The 21,450-nt window shown below is 38.3% G+C and overlaps 1 protein-coding gene across 14 annotated transcripts in view; it reads right to left on the reverse strand.

Moving 5' to 3' along the window:
• HUWE1 (HECT, UBA and WWE domain containing E3 ubiquitin protein ligase 1) overlaps window positions 1–21,450 on the reverse strand; it is a 206,952-nt gene that overhangs the window by 79,849 nt on the left and 105,653 nt on the right. For all 14 annotated transcript variants that reach the window (XM_057495610.1, XM_036919075.2, XM_036919079.2 and 11 more), the window contains 5 exons: window positions 16,822–16,950; window positions 16,191–16,292; window positions 15,635–15,715; window positions 1,866–1,972; window positions 1,416–1,593 (listed from right to left, as the gene is read on the reverse strand). In XM_057495610.1, coding sequence (XP_057351593.1) covers window positions 1,416–1,593; window positions 1,866–1,972; window positions 15,635–15,715; window positions 16,191–16,292; window positions 16,822–16,950 — 597 coding nt within the window. The remainder of the gene's footprint in view (window positions 1–1,415; window positions 1,594–1,865; window positions 1,973–15,634; window positions 15,716–16,190; window positions 16,293–16,821; window positions 16,951–21,450) is intronic.

A 21,450-nucleotide genomic window follows, 5' to 3' on the forward strand; every position in this document is an offset into this window, starting at 1 on the left:
TTCTCTTCTGAAGCTTCTTCTCCTCCTTCCTGGGCCTTCACAGAATTGCAAAGAGGCTGGGGCCTTGCTCCAGATTAGGCTTTTTTGGCTTAAGGGAATGTTGTGTCTGGTTTGATCTTCTATCCAGATCACCAGACTTTCCCATGTCAGCAGTAAGGCTGTTTCACTTTCTTACCATTCCTGTGTTCACTGGAGTAGCACTTTTTTAACTTCCTTCAAGAATTTTTCCTTTGCATTCATAACTTAGCTAACTGTTTGGCATAGGAGGCTTAGCTTCTTTCAACGCACCTTCCTCACTAAGCTTCATCATTTCTGGCTTTTGATTTAAAATGAGAGATGTGCACTCTTCCTTTCACTTAACACAGGCCACTTTAGGATTATTAATTGGCCTAATTTTGATATTGTTGTGTCCCAGGAATAGGGGGGCCCGAGGAAGAAGAGGGAACAGCCAGTCAGTGGAGCAGTCAGAACACACACAACATTTACTAAGTTCACCATCTTTCGGGCTTGGTTTGTGCCATCCCAAAACAATTACAATAGTAACATCAAAGATCACTATCACTATAACAAATATAAAAACAGAGAAAAAGTTTGAAATATTGCAAGAATTACCAAAATGTGGCACAGACACACACACTAAGTGATCAAATGCTGCTGGAAAAAAGGTACTGACAGACTTGTTCGACACACTGTTGCCACAAACCTTCAATTTGTAAGAAATGTAAGATCTTTAAGGTACAATAAAACAAGGGACAACAAAACATGGTCTGCCTGTATTTTAAAGTAACCATGTGTGCTATGTTCTATCCTGGTATGGTCTGAACCAGTAGAGTGGAGAGAGAAAAGAAGGAAACATAAACCATTAACCCTGTGTCTGCTCCAGTAAAGAATCAAAGTGGTTGAAATGCTACACTGGTGGCAAAAGTACAAAATATACTTTTGAAAACTGGATTATTTCTGGAGCCTGAGTTTGCTATTCCTCAGTGATTTCATCTTAAATACACTGAGATATATATCTATTCCTCTGTGACTATCTTAGGGACTCGGATATTGGAACAGAGGACTTCCAGGTTCAAGAGCCTCAGAATCCATTATCTCTTGCTGCATCAGACTAGACAGCAGACCTGGAAATCTGCTGCTCTCTAATACTTGTTTGTCACCAGCAGTATCAAAGTTACTTTTATCAGTGAGCTGTTGAGAAGCATGGAGATACTATGAGCAGGGGCTAAGGATGAAGTATTTTTTAGCTGCAATACAATGTGTGATGGTAATTTCCATTACACTTAGCACACCTAGCCAGAGAAATGATATGAGGTCAACAGATGGTTTTCTTGGCAGTTAATGACTTGATAATCATCTAAAATTTTGGCATAATAGCCAACCAATTACTTACAGGATAAATCCTAGTGACTTACCAAGAGGATCGGAACTCCTCCTCCTTCGCATGGCTGGGAGGTAATCTGGAGACAGAAGAACTTTGAAGAGACGTTCAAAAGGCTGACACTGTACAAATGACTGAAGACCTCGGGCATTCAAGCAGAGTGCACTGAATACATTTGGGAGGGAGCCAAGGACTTCACGGGTAGCAGGAACCTAGAAAGAATATAAAGTAAGCTTGAAGACATCTAGAAGAATTCAGGTATAGATGCTAGGAAACTTTGGCCAAGGGTATCATACAGAGATAGAAGGGACCTTGACATCCAGGTCCCAGTTAGTTGTAATAATATATATAGAAGACAAGGGACAGGATTTTCATGTCATAAGACTGCTTTTCAAGTATATATGTATGTGTACATCGTGTCTGTGTGTTCTGCAGGGAGGGGTATGCAGGGAGTATTCTTTAGAGAGTTGCAGAAAGGACTCACATCTTTGATAAGCAGTGCATGCAGCATGACATCTGTTAATCCATTGTCTTGGAGTGAGGAAAGCAGTGATGGTTCTTGAAATACAAACACAGTTACCACTTCAGTAGCTAAAAAAAGATGAGAAATATGAGAAATGAGAGACTCTTCACAGGTACTAAAAGCAAAACTCCAAAGGCTTAGAAAAAAAAGAAAACATACTCAATGTACAATTTAAAAACTTGTGCTTACTATGAAATCAAAGTTTCCCATACTGCTTGACTATCAGAGATTAATCCCTATTAAGAATTCAGTGACTACCCTTCAAGATTTTTATGGGCCATGTGCAGACATGACAAGTATGGTTAATCATACTGTACTGAATACTGGAAATATGCTAAGAGAGTAAATTTCAGGTGCTTATTACATAATAAAAAGGCAACTATATGATGTTTTTTAAAGCTATTTAAAAATACCATCAGCAGTGTTAAAAGCCCTTGGGTATTAATCTAATTTTTGACAATATAGTATTTAGAGATGTACCATAAGGACTAGTACCAATGCTTCTAGAACATGGCAAAAACTATACTCAAGAGGAAACAGTATGGCATTAAAACATTCATTAAAAAGTAATCAAGAGAAACTAGAAAGAATTAACAGAAAAAAGTAGAATTTAGTGAAACTGCAAGCCAAAAAACATGATTAAAACCAGCAACCAATCCTCTGAAGACACTGAAAAAGCTTACAAGCATATGGGAAATCTAATGAAGAAAAGCAAGCAATATATATTAGCAATGAACACAGGAGATTTAACTGGATTCAGAATGATTATTTTATAAAGTGTATGCTAACAAGTGAAATGCAATGTTTTTGTAAGAAAATGTCATAAAAATCAACTCTCAACAATGACAAAGCAGACTAGACGAATAACCATAACAATTTCTAGAAGTAAAAAATACAAGTAACAGAACACGTAGCCAACAGTTTTAGGTTTTGAGTGTTATTAAACCTTCTAGGAACAATTAAAGACAGGCTTTTCATCTCATTTTCAGAGTCTGAAAACTCTGATTTAAAAACCTGACAAAGAGGGTGCACACACAATGTCCATAAACCATGTATAAAACAAACTCATAATACTGATGCCTGAGAGCTAAAAGAAACCAGAGTATTTTCAGTTCAAGGTGATAAATAGAGCACTTCTCATGTATTCCAAATGCCACTGAAATGTCAGACATATGGAAATTACTGGGGACCAACAGTTGTCAATGGTCTTTGATATTTCTGATGGGCTATAAACTTAAGGAAAATTTAAGTCCTTTCTGGGGGTCCTATTGGTATACAAAAGACCCTTCCATGGAATTTCATTTGCACAAATACCTGAATTCTAAGGGGTTACTAAAACTGAGTATTCATAAACTACAATTAGTGTTCTACTAGAGGTTACTACGACCTCAAATCTGTTATTTTACAGAGGTCTAATTATAATTCAATGTCATGTTACTGTGCAATGGGACAGTTTAAACCCTCTTTTAAAATTAACAAATGACCAAGAATAGTAAGTTCGAAAGGATATACACAAAAACCAATTAAGTCCAGATGAAACCAAGCACCTGGCTCCTAAAAGAGTTGGTTGAGTAATGAAAGGTAACTTGTGTAAATTTTGATGAAAATTAAGTTCTAGAATCTATTAAAACCCATAAAACAGCAATAATCTGTTAAAACAAAGGGCTTCTTAAGAATAAGAAAATGGTTGGAAATTAAAAGCATTTGTAAAAAATAAAGAATCTGATAATGCAATTGGCATCTTTAAAGATTATACAGAGAAATTCTCTCAGAAAATAAGTGACTTAGGATCAATATGGTAGGCCTGTTAGCTATGCAATAGCATTTCCAGGAGAGCATATTAAGTTAAAAGGAACCAAAATTGTTTTCCTGAAGCAAGAAAAAATACTCAAGATTTAAAAAAAAAAAAGCCTAACCAAGTGCTATGGGGAAACACAGCAAAGAAATCAAGCTAAATACATTCTGGTGAGATTTGTGAACTCTGAGGGTAAAAAGAAAATGAAGATACAAAGGAACAAGAACCAGTTAACATCATGACTTTTTAAAATATGGAACATTAGAAGAAAATAAGGAAATATCCACAAAATTCTGGAAGAAAAGGAAGTACAACACCCTAAAAATTATCCAAAGATGTACTCCAACAAAATAAAAAGGTGAATCAAAAAAGTCTTGTCAAAGGTTACTTAAAAAAAAAGAAAGAAAATGGTGAGAAAGGACTGAAGTAAAGGCAAGCTAGAGGTCTCATTTTGTTCAGTTTGGTAGAAGACAAAATAAGAAATTTAAAAGTTTAGATGTACGGATATATATAAGGATAACTATTACAAAAAGAATACGGAAATTAATAATATGAAAAAAACATTAACATATAACACAAGACTTTAGGAAAAGGAAAAATATGTGAGACCACAAAAAATATGCCAATGTATAAAATTCCTCCTTCCAGATAAAAATGCATAGTATCTTAATAAATCATTCTGCTGAAAACAACTAAGAACTGGATTAAATACTTGAAACATCTTTTAAAGTATGAAGAGCAAAGTAAATTATAGTTAAAGGTCCAAAAGAACTCAAAATAGGAATTTAGAGCCTCAGGCTTTTGTCTTTGAGGGTAATACACCTAACCAAGTTACCTTGGTTTTCAAGACTGGAAGAGGACATAAAAGCACAGGGACATACCTTTATTGAGTAAGACATCCAGTAGAAGGGGAATCTGTTTATTATATTCTGGAGGGCACTACCACTAATCATATGTGATGGAGCCTCCTGGAAAGCTGCTGCTTTCCATCCATGACCAAGTCACTCCGGATAAAGGATGGGACTCAAGAGTTGGCCCAACTCAAGAGCTGAATGCAGTCATTTGGCACTGGATGTCACCTCAATAAAGGTATATCCATTGTTCATATTTTTAGAGCCTTATGGGTGATAGCTAAAGGCCTCATTGTTTTTTTTGTTTTTTTTTTTGTGGACAATGGGCTCAAAATAGTCATCACATTTATCACGCTCTATGTGGCCTTCCACATTGAGAGTATTTGCTGCTCACACTTCGCATATCACAATTAAACCTCATGTCTCAACTCATGCCAAGGCTGTCACAGAGGAAGCTCATTTTTATGTCATAGCTGACAAATGTGCTCATACTTTTCAAATAAGCTCAAGTAATGCTCCCTGACCTTGACTCAGTGGGTCCCATGAGACCTCCAGTCATCACAGTCATCAGGCCCTTAAAATCTGAACTAATGCCATACCTGGGTCTAGGATTTGACCACTTCACATCAATGCCAAACTCCTTGGGCTTTTTGACCATGCTGTGACTTAACTTGCTTGGTGTTATTAGTTTCCTTATGAGAAACTGACTCCTGGAGGTAAAGGAATACTGATCTTGCATCACTTTTAAATTATTTCTCAAATGTATAAAACTTTCCAACAAAGTTTTGGGGCCAGGACAGGACTTCTATCAACCCAGTGTAGTAGATGATGATTTTAGCACAAGTGATAGTCCCAGCCTTGAAGCTGACACCCTCAAATGTTAACTGTCCCTGTAACTGCTACCACTCATCAAAACTCTATGGTCCCACATCTGATTTCCCCTCATCTTACAATCCCATACTGTCCATTATTCCACCATCACTACTTGCATTTCCTATTTTCCTCAACATGATGGACAATATTTATCTAATAATAACTGAAAATGTCACTTGAGTGCCAAATCTCCAGCAGTGTTAAATGTGCCCTAGCCTGGGAAAACACTTACACAACTAACCCTTGGAGGTCTTAAATATTCATATTGAGTATATGCCACCCTCTTCTGTTAAGCAGTTCATAATAACCTGAAGTATGGGCATCAACTAGGCTAGGAACAGAGCACAACACACTTGAACAGATTACAATGTGGCAGGGCCAAGAAAAGAGGCAAGACAGAAGAAAAGGTGGTTGGGGAAATTAAAGGGGATACACTGGGTAAGAAAGTGGAGTAGTGGGGTAGAAGAGCCACAGGCAGGATTTGGGAGGAGGTGGAATCTTTCATTGGTAGGTTTCAGCATGGAATTACTACAGCAGGACATCACAATCTCACCAGGTGCTTCCTCACTGACTTCCCCTGCGTGCCCTTCTTGGCGTCTCCTACCAACTGAGTTTATACAATGATACACCAATTGAGACTGTTTTGCCCTCACACATCTGCCCTGATAGAAACACAACCTTCCAACAATCCAGGGCTACTTGTTCTATTATGAAACAACTTCTCAGTAAGTTCATATACTGTACTCCACCAACTAATCCCTTTTTACCCATATACCTTGACCTGTGTTGTATGGATATTCATTACTCAGGTCACCTTAGATCCAACTATAATGTCTAGCTCTTTCATTAACTTGTGCCAAAAAATGGAGCACTGGGCCACTTTTCTATTGGTCATACAGGTCCTCATCACCATCTTTGGTGTGATAGTCAGAAGTTAGGGTACTTTTCTTTTTTTTTAACAAAAAACTGTTTTAATAATGCAGGAAAATGATTTATTGGAATAAAGCTGATATAGAAAAATATATTGGTTTCAGATATACGACATAGGGACTTCATCATTATATACATTACCACATGCTTGCCAAGGGTAGTTCCCCATTACTATACCAAAATGCTACAATATCATTGGTTATAATTCTCTATGTTGTACTTCCATTTCAATGACTTATGTCACAATTTGAAGTTTGTACTTCTTTACTCCATTTATGTATTTTACCATTCCCCAACCCCCTTCCCTATGGTAACCAACAGTTTGTTGTCCATATTTATGGTCTATTTCTTTTTTGTGGTTGCTTTGTTTTTTTAGATTCCACACGTAAGTGAAATCATATGGTATTTATCTTTCTCTGCCTGGCTATTTCACGTAGCATGATACACTCTAGTCCATCGATGTTGTTTCAAATGGCGAGATTTCCTTTTTTTTCTTATGGCTAATATTCCATTGCATATACGTAACACACCTTCTTTATCCATTCCTCTATTGATGGGCATTGGGTTACTTATGTATCTTTGTTATTGTAAATAATGCTGTAGTGACCAGGTGTGTATATATATTTTCAAATCAGAGATTTTTTTTTCTCCAGGTAAATTTCCAGAAGTGGAAATGCTGGGTCATACGGTATTTCTGTTTTTAGTTTTTTGTCCCCACCAACAGAATAGGAAGGTTCCCTTTTCTCCACATCCTTGCCAACACTTGCTATTTCTTGTCTTATCGATAGTGGCCATTCTGAATGGTGTGAGGTGGTACCTTATTGTGGTTTTCATTTGCATTTCCCTAATGATTTGTAATGTTGACCATCTTTTCATGTGTCTATTGGTTACCTGTACTTCTTTAGAAAAGGGTCTATTCAGATCCTCTGCCAATTTTTTATGGATCATTAATCTACAATTACATGAGGAACATTATGGTTACTAGACTTCCCCCTTCACCAAGTCCCCACCAGAACTCCATTACAGTCACTGTCCGCCAGTGTAGTAAGGTGCTGCAGACTACTTTTATTCCCTGTGTTGCACAGCCCTCAACGTGCACCACCCCAATTATACATACTAATCATAATGCCCCCTTTCTTTTTTCCAGCCCCTTATCCCTCCCTTCACACCCATCCTCCCCAGTCCCTTTTCCTTTGGTAACTGTTAGTCCATTCTTGGGTTCTGTGATTCTGCTGCTGCTTGTTCCTTCAGTTTTCCTTTGTTCTTATACTCCACGTATGAGTGAAATCATTTGGTACTTGTCTTTCTCCACCTGGCTTATTTCGCTGAGCATAACACCTCTAGCTCCATCCATGTTGTTGCAAATGGTAAGATTTGTTTTCTTCTTATGTCTGAATAATATTCCATTGTGTATATGTACCACATCTTCTTTATCCATTCATCGACTGATGGACACTTAGGTTGCTTCCATTTCTTGGCTATTATAAATAGTGCTGTGATAAACATAGGGGTACATCTGTCTTTTGCAAACTGGGCTGCTGCATTCTTTGGGTAAATTCCTAGAAGTGGAATTCCTGGGTCAAATGGTATTTCTATTTTGAGCTTTTTGAAGAATCTCTATACTGCTTTCCACAATGGTTGAACTAATTTACATTCCCACCAGCAGTGTAGGAGGGTTCCCCTTTCTCCACAACCTCGCCAACATTTGTTGTTGCCTGTCTTTTGGATGGTGGCGATCCTTACTGGTGTGAGGTGATATCTCATTGTGGTTTTAATTTGCATTTCTCTGATGACTAGCGATGTGGAGCATCTTTTCATGTGTCTGTTAGCCATCTGAATTTCTTCTTTGGAGAACTGTCTGTTCAGCCCCTCTGCCCATTTTTTAATTGGATTATTCGCTTTTTGTCTGTTGAGGTGTGTGTGCTCTTTATATATTCTGGATGTCAATCCTTTATCGAATCTGTAATATATGAATATATAATCCCATACTGTAGGATGCCTTTTTGTTCTATTGATGGTGTCCTTTGCTGTACAGAAGCTTTCAAGCTTGATATAGTCCCACTTGTTCTTTTTTGCTTTTGTTTCCCTTGCCCGGGGAGATATGTTCATGGAGAATTTGCTCATGTTTATGTCCAAGAGATTTTTGCCTAAGTTTTTATCTAAGAGTTTTATGGTTTCAAGACATAGATTCAGGTCTTTCATCCATTTCGAATTTACTTTTGTGTATGGGGTTAGACAATGATCCAGTTTCATTTTCTTACATGTATCTGTCCAGGTTTGGCAACACCAGCTGTTGAAGGGGCTGTCATTTCTGCATTGTATGTCCATGGCTCCTTTATTGTATATTAATTGACCATATATGTATGGGTTAATATCTAGAGTCTCTATTCTGTTTCACTGGTCTGAGGCTCTGTTCTTGTGCCAGTACCAAATTGTCTTGAATACTGTGGCTTTGTAGAAGAGCTTGAAGTTGGGGAGCGAGATCCCCCCCACTTTATTTTTCCTTCTCGGGATTGCTTTGGCTATTTGGGGTCTTTGGTGGTTCCATATGAATTTTAGGACTATTTGTTCCAGTTCGTTGAAGAATGCTGTTGGTATTTTGATAGGGATTGCATTGAATCTGTAGATTGCTTTAGGCAGGATGACCATAATTCTTCCTAGCCAAGAGCATGGGATGAGTTTCCATTTGTTAGTGTCCTCTTTAATTTCTCCTAAGAGTGTCTTGTAGTCTTCAGGGTATAGGTCTTTCTCTTACTATACCCTAGGTTAGGTTTATTCCTAGGTATTTTATTCTTTTTGATGCAATTGTGAATGGAATTGTTTTCCCGATTCTCTTTCTGCTAGTTCATCGTTAGTGTATAGGAAAGCAACAGATTTCTTTATATTAATTTTGTATCCTGCAACTTTGCTGAATTCAGATATTAGTTCTAGTAGTTTTGGAGTGGATTCCTTAGGGTTTTTGATGTACAATATCATGTCATCTGCAAATAGTGACAGTTTGACTTCTTCTTTACCAATCTGGATTCCTTGCATTTCTTTGTTTTGTCTAATTGTCGTGGCTAGGACCTCCATGGGGAGAGTGGGCATCCCTGTCTTGTTCCCCATCTTAGAGGAAAAGCTTTCAGCTTCTTGCTGTTAAGTATGGTGTTGGCTGTGGGTCTATCATATATGGCCTTTATTATGTTGAGGTACTTGCTCTCTATACCCATTTTATTGAGAGTTTTATCATGAATGGAAGCTGAATTTTTGTTGAATACTTTTTCAGCATCTATGGAGATGATCATGTGGTTTTTGTCCTTCTTTTTGTTGATGTGGTGGATTATGTTGATGGATTTTCGAATGTTTTACCATCCTTGCATCCCTGAGAGGAATCCAACTTGATCATGGTGTATGATCCTCTTGATGTATTTTTGAATTTGGTTTCCTAATATTTTGTTGAGTATTTTTGCATCTATGTTCATTAGGGATATTGGTCTGTGATTTTCTTTTTTGGTAGGGTTGTTGCCTGGTTTTGATATTGGAGTGATGCTGACTTCATAGAGTTTGGATGTATTCCCTCCTCTTCTATTTTTTTAGAAAATATTAAGGAGAGTGGTTATTATGTCTTCTCTGTATGTCTGATAAAATTCCGCGGTTAATCCATCTGGACCAGGGGTTTTGGCTCTTGGGTAGTTTTTTGATTACCGATTCAATTTCGTTCCTGGTAATTGGTGTGTTGAGATTTTCTGTTTCTTCCTTGGTCAGTCTTGGAATGTATTTTTCTAGGAAGTTGTCCATTTCTTCTAGGTCTTTCAGCTTGTTTGCATAGATTCTCATAGTACTTTCTAATGATTTTTTGTATTTCTGTGGGGTCCGTCGTCATATTTCCTTTCTCGTTTCTGATTCTGCTGATGTGTGTTGACTCTTTTTTTCTCTTAATAAGTCTGGCTAGAGGCTTATCTATTTTGTTTATTTTCTCGAAGAACCAGCTCTTGGTTTCATTCATTTTTGCTATTGTTTTATTCTTCTCAATTTTATTTATTTCTTCTCTGATCTTTATTATGTACCTCCTTCCGCTGACTTTAGGCCTCATTTGTTCTTCTTTTTCCAATTTTGATAATTGTGACGTTAGAATATTCATTTGGGATTGTTCTTCCTTCTTTAAATATGCCTGGATTGCTATCTACTTCCTGATTAAGACTTCTTTCGCTGTGTCCCACAGAAGTTGGGGCTTTGTGTTGTTGTTGTCATTTGTTTCCATATATTGCTGGATCTCCATTTTATTTTGGTCGTTGATCCATTGATTATTTAGGAGCATGTTGTTAAGCCTCCATGAGTTTGTGAGCCTTTTTATTTTCGTTGTACAGTTTATTTCTAGTTTTATACCTTTATGTTCTAAGAAGTTGGTTGGTAGAATTTCAATCTTTTTGTATTTACTGAGGCTCTTTTTGTGTCCTTGTATGTGGTCTCTTTTGGAGAATGTTCCAAGTGCACTAGTGAAGAATGTGTATCCTGTTGCTTTTGGGTGTAGAGTTCTATAGATGTCTATTAGGTCCATCTGTTCTAGTGTGTTGTTCAGTGCCTCTGTGCCCTTACTTATTTTCTGTCTGGTGGACCTACCCTTTGGAGTGAGTGGTGTGTTGAAATCTCCTAAAATGAGTGTGTTGCATTCTATTTCCTCCTTTAATTCTGTTAGTATTTGTTTCACATATGCTGGTGCTCCTGTGTTGGGTGCAGATATATTTATAATGGTTACATCCTCTTCTTGGAGTGACCCCCTTATCATTGTGTGATGTCCTTATTTATCTCTTGTTACTTTCTTTGTTTTGAACTCTATTTTGTCTGATACTAGTACTGCAACACCTACTCTTTTCTCCCTGTTGTTTGCATGAAGTATCTTTTTCAATCCCTTGACTTTTAGTCTGTGCATGTCTTTGGGTTTGAGATGGGTCTCTTGTAAGCAGCATATAGATGGGTCTTGCTTCTTTATCCATTCTATTACTCTGTGTCTTTTGATTGGTGCATTCAGTCCATTTACATTTAGGGTGACTTTTGAAAGATATGTATTTATTGCCATTGCAGGCTTTAGATTCGTGGTTACCAAAGGTTCAAGGTTAGCTTCTTTACTATCTTACTGTCTAACTTAATTCGCTTGAGCTATTGTAAGCACTGTCTGATGTTTCTTTATTCCTCTCCCTTCTTTTTCCTCCTCCTCCGTTCTTTATATGTGGGGTGTTTTATTCTGTGCTCTTTTGTGTTTCCTTTGACTGCTTTTGTGAGTAGTTGATTTTATTTTTTGCCTTTAGTTAGTATTTGATTGTTCTGCTTTCTTTGCTATGATTTTATTTTCTGTGGTGACATCTATTTAGCCTTAGGAGTGCTTCCATCTAGAGGAGTCCCTCTAAAATACCCTGTAGAGGTGGTTTGTGGGAGGCAAATTTCCTCAACTTTTGCTTGTCTGGGAATTGTTTAATCCCTCCTTCCTATTTAAATGATAATTGTGCTGGATACAGTATTCTTGGTTCAAGGCCCTTCTGTTTCATTGCATTAAATATATCATGTCATTTCCTTTTGGCCTGTAAGGTTTCTGTTGTGAAGTCTGATGGTTGCCTGATGCGTTTTCCTTTGTAGGTGACCTTTTTTCTCTCTCTGGCTGCCTTTAATATTCTGTCCTTGTCATTGGTCTTTGCCAGTTTCATTATTATGTGTCTTGGTGTTGTCCTCCTTGGGTCTCTTCTGTTTGGAGTTCTGTGGGCCTCCATGGTCTGAGAGACTATTTCCTCCCCCAGTTTGGGGAAATTTTCAGCAATTATTTCTTCTAAGACACTTTCTATCCCTTTTTCTCTCCCTTCTTCTTCTGGTACCCCTATAATGCAAATATTGTTCCATTTGAATAGGTCACACAGTTCTCTTAATATTCTTTCATTCCTGGAGATCCTTTTCTCTCTCTCTCTCTGCCTCAGCTTCTCTGTATTCCTGTTCTCTGATTTCTATTCCATTAATGGTCTCTTGCACCTCCATCCAGTCTATCCTTAAGTCCTTACAGAGATTGTTTTATTTCTGTATTCTCCCTCCTAACTTGATTGTTCAGCTGTTGCATATTTCTCTGCAGGTCCATCACCATGGTTATGACCTTTATTTTGAATTCTTTTTTCAGGAAGTTTGGTTAAATCTATCTCCCTAGGCTCCCTCTCAGGGGTTGTCTGGGTAATTCTGGACTGGATAAAATTCTTTTGCTTTTTCATGGTGATAGAGGTAATTGTAGGCAGTTGGCACGTGTGTTATCTGGGAGAACAATGTCCCTTATTGCACCTTGCCCTTCTCCGCTGCCTGTCTTTGTTACCCGCACATGGGGAGTAGCTTCCAGTTTTATTTCCAGAGCCACCTCGGGTGGGGCAGCCATCAGGGCAGCCCAGTGCCCAATGGAAGTGGCAGGCGCGCTGGGTGTGCTCTCCTCCAAGAACAGTGACATTTCGTGCCCTGTCCAGGTTTCCTCTGTCTGTGCTGGGCTCCCATACGCCAGTGGGGCTGCAGAGTCTGGCCCGGGAGGCTGCAGAGGAGGCTCTGGGTGGCTGCTATGGGAACAGCTGCTCTCAGGCTGCTTTCCCTGTATGGCGGGGCCATGCCAGAGGGGTAATGGACAGGAGGCTGTTTATCGCTGTGAGCGCCTTCAGGGCTGCACTATTGCCTGGGGGGTTAGGGCGACTGGAATTCCCTGGAATTCCTAGCTGCTGGGCTGAATGTGCCGGGATGCTTCCGTCCAGCTGTGATGACCCTGTCCCTTCAAGATTTTCAAAAAGCACTTGCTTTTCTTTTGTCCCAGGGGTACCAGCTGTGGGTACCCGCTCACAGATTTTATTCTGTTTCTCTAATATCCAGCACAGCACGTAATGTGTGTCTGCGCTCCCGGTGCAGATGACTAGGGCTGGGTATTTAACAGTCATGGGCTCCCACTCCCTCCTCGCTCTGACTCCTCTCTTTCTGCTGGGGAACTGGGGTGGGGGGAAGCACTCAGGTCCCGCTGGGCCACGGCTTGTAACTGCCCCCCTTTGTGAGGTGCTGAGTTCTCGCAGATGTAGATGTAGCCTGGCTGTTGTACTTTATCTTCCGGTCTCTTTTTTAGGATTAGTTGTATTTGTTGTACTTTCAAAAATATATATGGTTTTGGGAGGAGATTTCTGCTGCCCTACTCACGCCACTATCTTGGCTCCCTCATCCCTGTCCATTTTTTAAATGGATTATTTGGCTTTTTTGGTGTAGTTGTATGAATTCTTTATATATTTTGGATATTAGCCCTTTATCTGGTATTATTTGCAAATACTTTCTCTCACATAGTAGGATTCCTTTTTGTTTTGTTGAGGGTTTTCTTTGTTGTGCAGAAGCTTTTTAGTTTGATTTAGTCCTACTTGCTTTTTTTATGTACTTTCAATTATGTAACACAGACTCATCTCATTGAGGCTACCCAGACAATGAATGGCACAACTCCTTGCCATGACATAAACCAAACAGCTCAGGCCTTAGAAGCTCTTATTGAGAGGCTAAGCAGTCTAGCTGCTATGATAGTTGATAACATCTGGCTTTAAATTACTTACTGGTATTTCAAGGTGGAGCTTATGCCTTAAAGGGGACCTCCTGCTGCATGTGGGTCAATTAATACAGCAAATGTGTCCACAGTAGCTCAACAAATACGATAACAAACCCAAACAGCCAATTATATCAACTAAAATACTCCAAGAGATTCTCAGACCCCCATTAATTTTTTTTTTCTGACTATGTACTTCTGCCTGGGGTGTTAAGTTCTACACTACCATTTATGGAACTAAAATAATAATTGCTGGACTAATTATTTTGGGTTTGCTCACAGGTATGAATTAAGACTCCAGAGAAGGAATTGTGACCTTCACTGACATCTCCGTTGGTGCTTTGTCTTACTTCCTGCTTCATGTATCACCCCCCCGCCCCCGAGAAGGCTCACCTGCTCTCTTCTCTTAGACCACAAGAACTCTTGCTTTATAAAAGACACCTGTATGCCTGCTTTACTCTCTCTTCCGGGGCTTTATCCTAGAGAGGCATCCTTCCCTGCCCCTTGACTTGGGACTTTACCTTTGTAATCATTCTTTGATCACATCAAAGGACTTAGGACGTAAGTTTTTCCATCTGAACGTAACCTTGGGAGGGAGTCTCTCCATGTCAAGATGGAGTTGCCTTAAGACAAAGAAAACTTCAACCTAATAAAGAGGAAGAAAAACCTTCAACACAAAATGTGCTAACCTCAAACTTAATGGTGAAATACTAATAAATGCTTTTTCCTCTGAGCTCAGAAACAAAGCAGAGGCCTATTCTCAAGACTTCTAGTTAGCATTGTATTGGAAATCTCTGCTGATGCAGTAAGACAAGAAAAGAAATAAAAAGCATAAATAAGGAAAGAAGTAATGAACTTTCTATTTGCATATGACAAGACTATGTAAGAGTATCTTAAGAAAACAACAAAACAATTATGACCTACTAAGTGAATTGAGAGCAAGGTCACAGAATACAAAGTTAAAATACACAAATCCTAAATTGTTTTAGTGATTTAGTGAGAAAGTATCTAAATTGTTTGTAGTAGCCCAGACTACTCTCTGCAGATACACCATGAAGTATTTAAAAATACTTGTTTCTGGTATAAGGCAGTTTTCTCTACTTTGATATTTCCCACAAAATCCCTGTACAGTTTTAAGGAGAATTCTGAGAACCTATGTACCTTGGGTATTGTCCTAGATATGTATGACAGTCAATAAGTGCCAATAAAAATGAAGTTTAAACAACAGCAATACTCAAAGTAGTGCCGAAATCAAATTGCAAAGACATTTTTTAGAAACAAACAACTATAAACTAACAATAGTTTCCAAGACTGCATTTTCTATATAGTACAATAGCTTGCATGTCTGACATTCATATCTGAGAATGGAAAACCATTGTGATTGGGTTTTCTAGAATAAGGTTAGGGACTAACCACTGAAAAAGACATGTTTCTTATCACACTTGCAGCATAAGTATAGTGCAAAAAGCCAAATGTATGAAATACTACTTATTACAAATGATTCATAATATGCTGCTTATAGAAGGAATATCTGGCATTCAAGAAATGGATTTTTATCTGAAACTGAATTCTGACCATTCTCTGTTTAATCATCAACTAGGAAAATATGTAATCACACAATAGACAAATATGGATTGTTAAATTCCTGCAAGGATATAAAACACAGAGAACTCTGCTAGGTTATTCCCACTTGGTATAATCAAATACCAATACCACTTACCTAAGAGGAAGAGTGATGGGCCATAGTATTCGGCATTGCTGATGATGTGTTTCAAAGAGGTAGGCAGAGAACCATCCATCACTAAGAGAAAAGTGAACATTAAGGAGAATATGATTAATCTGGGAGTAGTTTGATGGCTGGGAATGATGAAGCAATGTATTACATATACCAGACTGTGGTAAATAAAATCTGTGTTGATTCCAATCGAGTGGCCTCTACTTGTCTCTTCTTCATATTCTATCATTTATTCTATGTCCACACAATAACCTTTTAATAGTTGGTTAAGGAATAAAATATAGACACAGAATGGGGTAGCAGGCTGGAAATGAACAGAGTCAAAAGCAGGAAAATGAAAAAAAATATAGGTGAATCATTATGAAAATTGCTAAAGATCCTTAGGTCTAGGAAAAGTGACACTAAATGATTAAAAGCATTCAAAATGATATGGCCTTTTTCTAAGCCTGACTTATAAAAAGAAGAGTAGCATCAGGTATTATGAAAAGGACCAATCTTATAGAGTCAAACATCCTTCCAGAAAGTATCTAGAATCAGATACCATGTCGTATGCCATCTGAAAATGCAGGGTCTTGAATGGCCTTCTTGAGGAAATTCAACATGGATTTGAGAAGTGCTGCTCGTTGTGGAATACACTGAACTCCTGGGAAAGGATAAAGACAGAGGATCATATTGGGATCACAATTAGACCATAATGGGTAAGCACACACAACACATTTTTAAGACACATATATACACTGCAGCAACATTAGCAGACATTTGAAGTGAAATTTCTGAATGTTGGGAAGAATACTTACCTAAGCTTTGAGATTGGAATAAGACACCAAGGACTACACAGAACTAATACTAAAGTTAAAAGCCTAAAGTAAAAATGAAAAATTACAAAGTAAAAAGATTAACTCTCTGATCCTAAATTCCTGTTTGAGATACTATCTGCCTTTCAACATGGCTGCTTTGTTAAATAATCAATGTGTGAATAGTTAGAAAACTATAAAATATTATGAAATAAATGTTAACACGAGAAAATGGACACAAGAATGGCAAAGAAACATGCATAGACATAAGAAGAAAACCTCCCTATGTACCAGTAAAGCTCCAAAAGCATCCTTCTTCACTTGTTTAATAACTCAATCAGTATGAAAGACTGTGTAGACATCTATGAATGTACGTACCAGGACGGGAGCCAGGGCCAGAGAGGTTAGTGCTGATGATGTTGGAACTTGATGCCCTTAATTCAACATCCAGCCGGTGCTCCATAGAGATGGATGAGCCTGGACTACTTTCCATCGTCACATCTGCAACTAAAGTAAAAGTTATTCAGAAAATATTTTTCATTAAGGTGAAATGAAAATGGTATCAAAATGGGAATGGATTGGGAAATTAAAACCCAAAATGAAAATGTAAGCTTTCCACAAACAAACAGAGAGGTATTTAACACCACTAGTTAAAAACAATCCTACAGAAGAAATCCTTCAGTATTTCTCACCCACTAAATTTGAGAGGGAAAAGGTACTTAAGTAAAGCATGCAATTTCATATACTACTGGTGGGTAGTAGGTAGTACACAGAACTTTCTGACAGGGTAATTTAATAACAAATATAAAAAGCATTAGGACACTGACAATATACTGATAGGATGGATGTATGATACATTGCATGAGCAATGTTAAGTTGAACAGTTATGTTAATGATATCACCTTCCTGTTTTAAAAAACTACATACTTATGCCAACATGTATTTGAATATGCATAAAGAAGACTAGAAAGAATTGTACCACAATAGAACCTATGATGGGTAGGGAGTGAACATTCAATTTTAAGTTATATATATGCATTATTTTAATCGAATACAAGATACACAATTCTTACTATTTATAAAATATAAATTAGTGATAAACCACTATTTACATGTTGAGATACATTCCTCTAGGAACGTGGGATTAAAGATGGTGGTGTGAGAGGTGAGACAGAGACCTCCTCCTAAAACCACATATAATACGAAAATATAATTAATACAACTAATACTGAAAGAGCAACAAGAAAGAAGGCTGCACCAGACTGCATACACCTGGAGAAAACAGGAGACCTTGCGGAACAGGGTAATGTACCAAAGCTGTGACCCAGCAGGACCCAAGCCCTTCCCCCACCCCTGCTCACCAGCGGGAAGAAGAGAAACAGAGCAGGGAGGGACTGGAGGCCTGGGACTGCTGAACATCCAGCCTTGGAGATCTGCTCTGGGAGCACGAACCTACATTGAATGGTGCTCTGGTGAGTAGTGAGGTTGGAATGCTAAGACAGGCAGAATACCCGGAGAGACGGAGATTCCAGCTGCTTGTGGAAAACAGGAATTCATATCTGGCTGACGAGGGCAGGCAGTCTGAGAGACTTCCTAACAGTGAGAGGGCTGCTAAAGGGGCAAGGATTGCACAGAGCTTACTGCTCAGGAGAAAGGACAGGTAGACAAAATTGTCTGGTGCACTTTGCCAAGCAGACTGCTAAAGGGACAAGGATTGCACACAGCTTATTGCTCAGGAAAAAAGACAGGTAGACAAAATTGTCCAGGTGTGCTCTGCCCAGCAGGTTGGGAACTTAGATGATTTTCAGGCGCTCCATCCCCATGGGCTGGTTACACAGATCCAAGGACCCCAACATGATATGCACCCTGCTGTGGCTTCCTCCCAGCTAGCCTGCACCTGGCTTGCAAAGCAGTAGACTCTGCCCTGGCATCAGGCCAGCCAAAGGGAAGCCCTGGCTACAACAGCTACAAATGCAAAGCATAGATGCTTAAATCTGTGTGTTCGGCCCACTGGTTCTGGCAGTGGAGACAGGCATAGCAGCCCAGAAGCAGGGAACAGATCTTTCCTCCCCCCAGGCACCAACACCACTCCCCTGCGACCCCTGTCATCGCTCCAGGGGCTGAGCAGCTACAGAGAATAGAGATTCTGGGCACTAGAGGGTGCTGCATAAATATATGAAATGTCAAAGGAACCTAGTTCAAAGCAAAATCTCAACACCACAAAAACGACCAAGTAAGACTGAATTAATGAATCTTCCTGAAAGAGATTTCAAAATAAAAATCATAAACATGCTCCTGGAGGTACAGAAATATATTAAAGAACTCAGGAACAAATTTAGGATGGAGATCTAATCGTTGAACAGCACAATGGAGGGTATTAAGAGCAGATTAGATATGGTGGAGGACACGATAACTGAAACAGAAACTAGGGAAGAGGAATAAAAAGAAGCTAAGGCACAGAGAGAAAAAAAGGATCCCTAGGAATGAAAGAATACTGAGAGAACTGTGTGACCAATCCAAAATGAACACTATTCATATTATAGGGGTACCAGAAGAAGAAGAGAAAAAGGGATAGAAAGTATCTTTGAGGAAGTAATTGGTGAAAACTTCCCCAATCTGGGGAGGCCGTCTCTCAGGCCATGGAGGTGAACAGGTCTTCCAACGCCAAAGGACCCAAGGAGGACAACACCAAGACATATAATAATTAAAATGGCAAAGATCAAGGATAAGGACAGCCAGACAGAGAAATAAGATCACATATAAAGGAAAACTCATCAGACTATCATTAGATTTCTCAGCAGAAACCTTACAGGCCAGAATGGAGTGGCATGATATATTTAATGCAATGAAGCAGAAGGGCCTTGAACCAAGAATACTTTATCTGGCAAGATTATCATTTAAATTTGAAGGAGGGAATAAACAATTTCCAGATAAGCAAAAGCTGAGAGAATTTAGCTCCCACAAACCATCTCTACAGTGTATCCTGGAGGGACTGAAATAGATGGAAATGTTTCAAAGGTTAAATGGCTGAAACCAGAGGTAATAAACAGGGATAGACAAAAGTACAGAATAGGATACCTAATACATAAAGAATGGAGGAGGAAGAAAAGGAGGGAAAAAAGAGAACCTTTAGATTGTGTTTGTAATAGCATACTAAGTGAGTTAAGTTAGACTCTTAGATAGTAAGGAAGTTACCCTTGAACCTTTGGTAACCACAAACCTAAAGCCTGCAATGGCAATAAGTACATACCTACCAATAATTAACCTAAATGTAAATGGTCTGAATGGACCAATCAAAAGACAAAGAGTCACTGAATGGATAAAAAAACAAGACCCATCTATATGCTCCCTACTAGAGACTCACTTCAAACCCAAAGACATACACAGACTAAAACTGAAGGGATGGAAAACATATTTCATGCAACTAATAGGGAGAAAAAAGCACGTGCTGCAGTACTTGTATAAAACAAAACAGACTTTAAAACAAAGAAAGTCACAAGAGAAAAAGATGGACATTACATAATGATAAAGGGGTTAATCCAACAAGAGAACATGACCATTATAAATATCTATACACCCAACACAGCAACACCTACATATGTGAAACAAATACTAAAAGAATTAAAAGGGGAAATAGAATGCAATGCATTCATCACATTAGAACAAATGGACCTAACAGACATCTACAGAACTCTCCACCCAAAAGCAGCAGGATACGCATTCTTCTCAAGTGCACATGGAACATTTTCAAGAATAGATCATATACTAGGCCACAAAAACAGCCTCAGTAAATTCAAAAAGATTGAAATTGTACCAACCAGCTTCTCAGACCAAAAGGGTATGAAACTAAAATAAATCACACAAAGAAAATGAAAAAGACCACAAACACATGGAGGCTTAACAACATGCTCCTAAATAACCAATGGATAAATGACCAAATACAGACAGATATCAAGCAATATACAGAGACAAGTGACAATAATTCAGCACCGCAATATCTGTGGGATGCATCGAAGACGGTGCCAAGAGGGAAGTATATTGCAATACAGGAGTACTTCAGGAAAGAAGAACAATCCCATATGAACAGTCTAAACTCACAATTAACAAAACTAGAAAAAGAAGAACAAATGAGGCACAAAGTCAGTAGAAGGGACATAATAAAGATTAGAGTAGAAATAAATAAAATTGAGAAGAATAAAACAATAGAACCAATGAAAGCAGGAGCTGGCTCTTCGAGAAAATAAACAAAATAGATAAACCCCTAGCCAGACTTGTCAAGAAAAAAAGAGACTCTACACACATAAACAGAATCAGAAATGAGAAGGGAAAAATCACTACCGACACCACAGAAATACAAAGAATTATTAGAGAATACTATGAAAAATTACATGCTAACAAACTGGATAACCTATAAGAAATGGACAACTTTCTTGAAAAATACAACCTTCCAAGGCTGACCCACAAAGAAACAGAAAATTTGAACAGACCAATTACCAGCAACAAAATTGAATTGGTAATCAAAAAACTACCTAAGAAAGAAAACCCTAGACCCGATGGCTTCGCCGATGAATTTATCAAACATTTAGTGAAGATCTAATATTCATCCTCCTTAAGGTTTTCCAAAAAGTAGAAGAGGAAGGAATACTTCCAAACTCATTCTATGAGTCCTGAATCACCCTAGTACTAAAACCAGGCAAAGACACCACAAAAAAAGAAAATTACAGACCATCATCCCTGATGAACATCGATGCAAAAATACTAAAAAAAACTGTAGGAAACCAAATTCAAAAATACATCAAAAAGATCACCCATCATGATCAAGCAGGATTTATTCCAGGGATGCAAGTATGGTACAATAATAGAAAATCCATCACTTTCAGCCACCACATCAATAAAAAGGACAAAAACCACATGATCATCTCTATAGATGCCGAAAAAGCATTCGAAAAAATTCAACATCCATTCATGATAAAAACTCTCAACAAAATGGGTAGAGAGGGCAAGTAC

The sequence above is a fragment of the Manis pentadactyla genome, chromosome X, assembly GCF_030020395.1.
Source record: "Manis pentadactyla isolate mManPen7 chromosome X, mManPen7.hap1, whole genome shotgun sequence".
NCBI lineage: Eukaryota > Metazoa > Chordata > Mammalia > Pholidota > Manidae > Manis > Manis pentadactyla.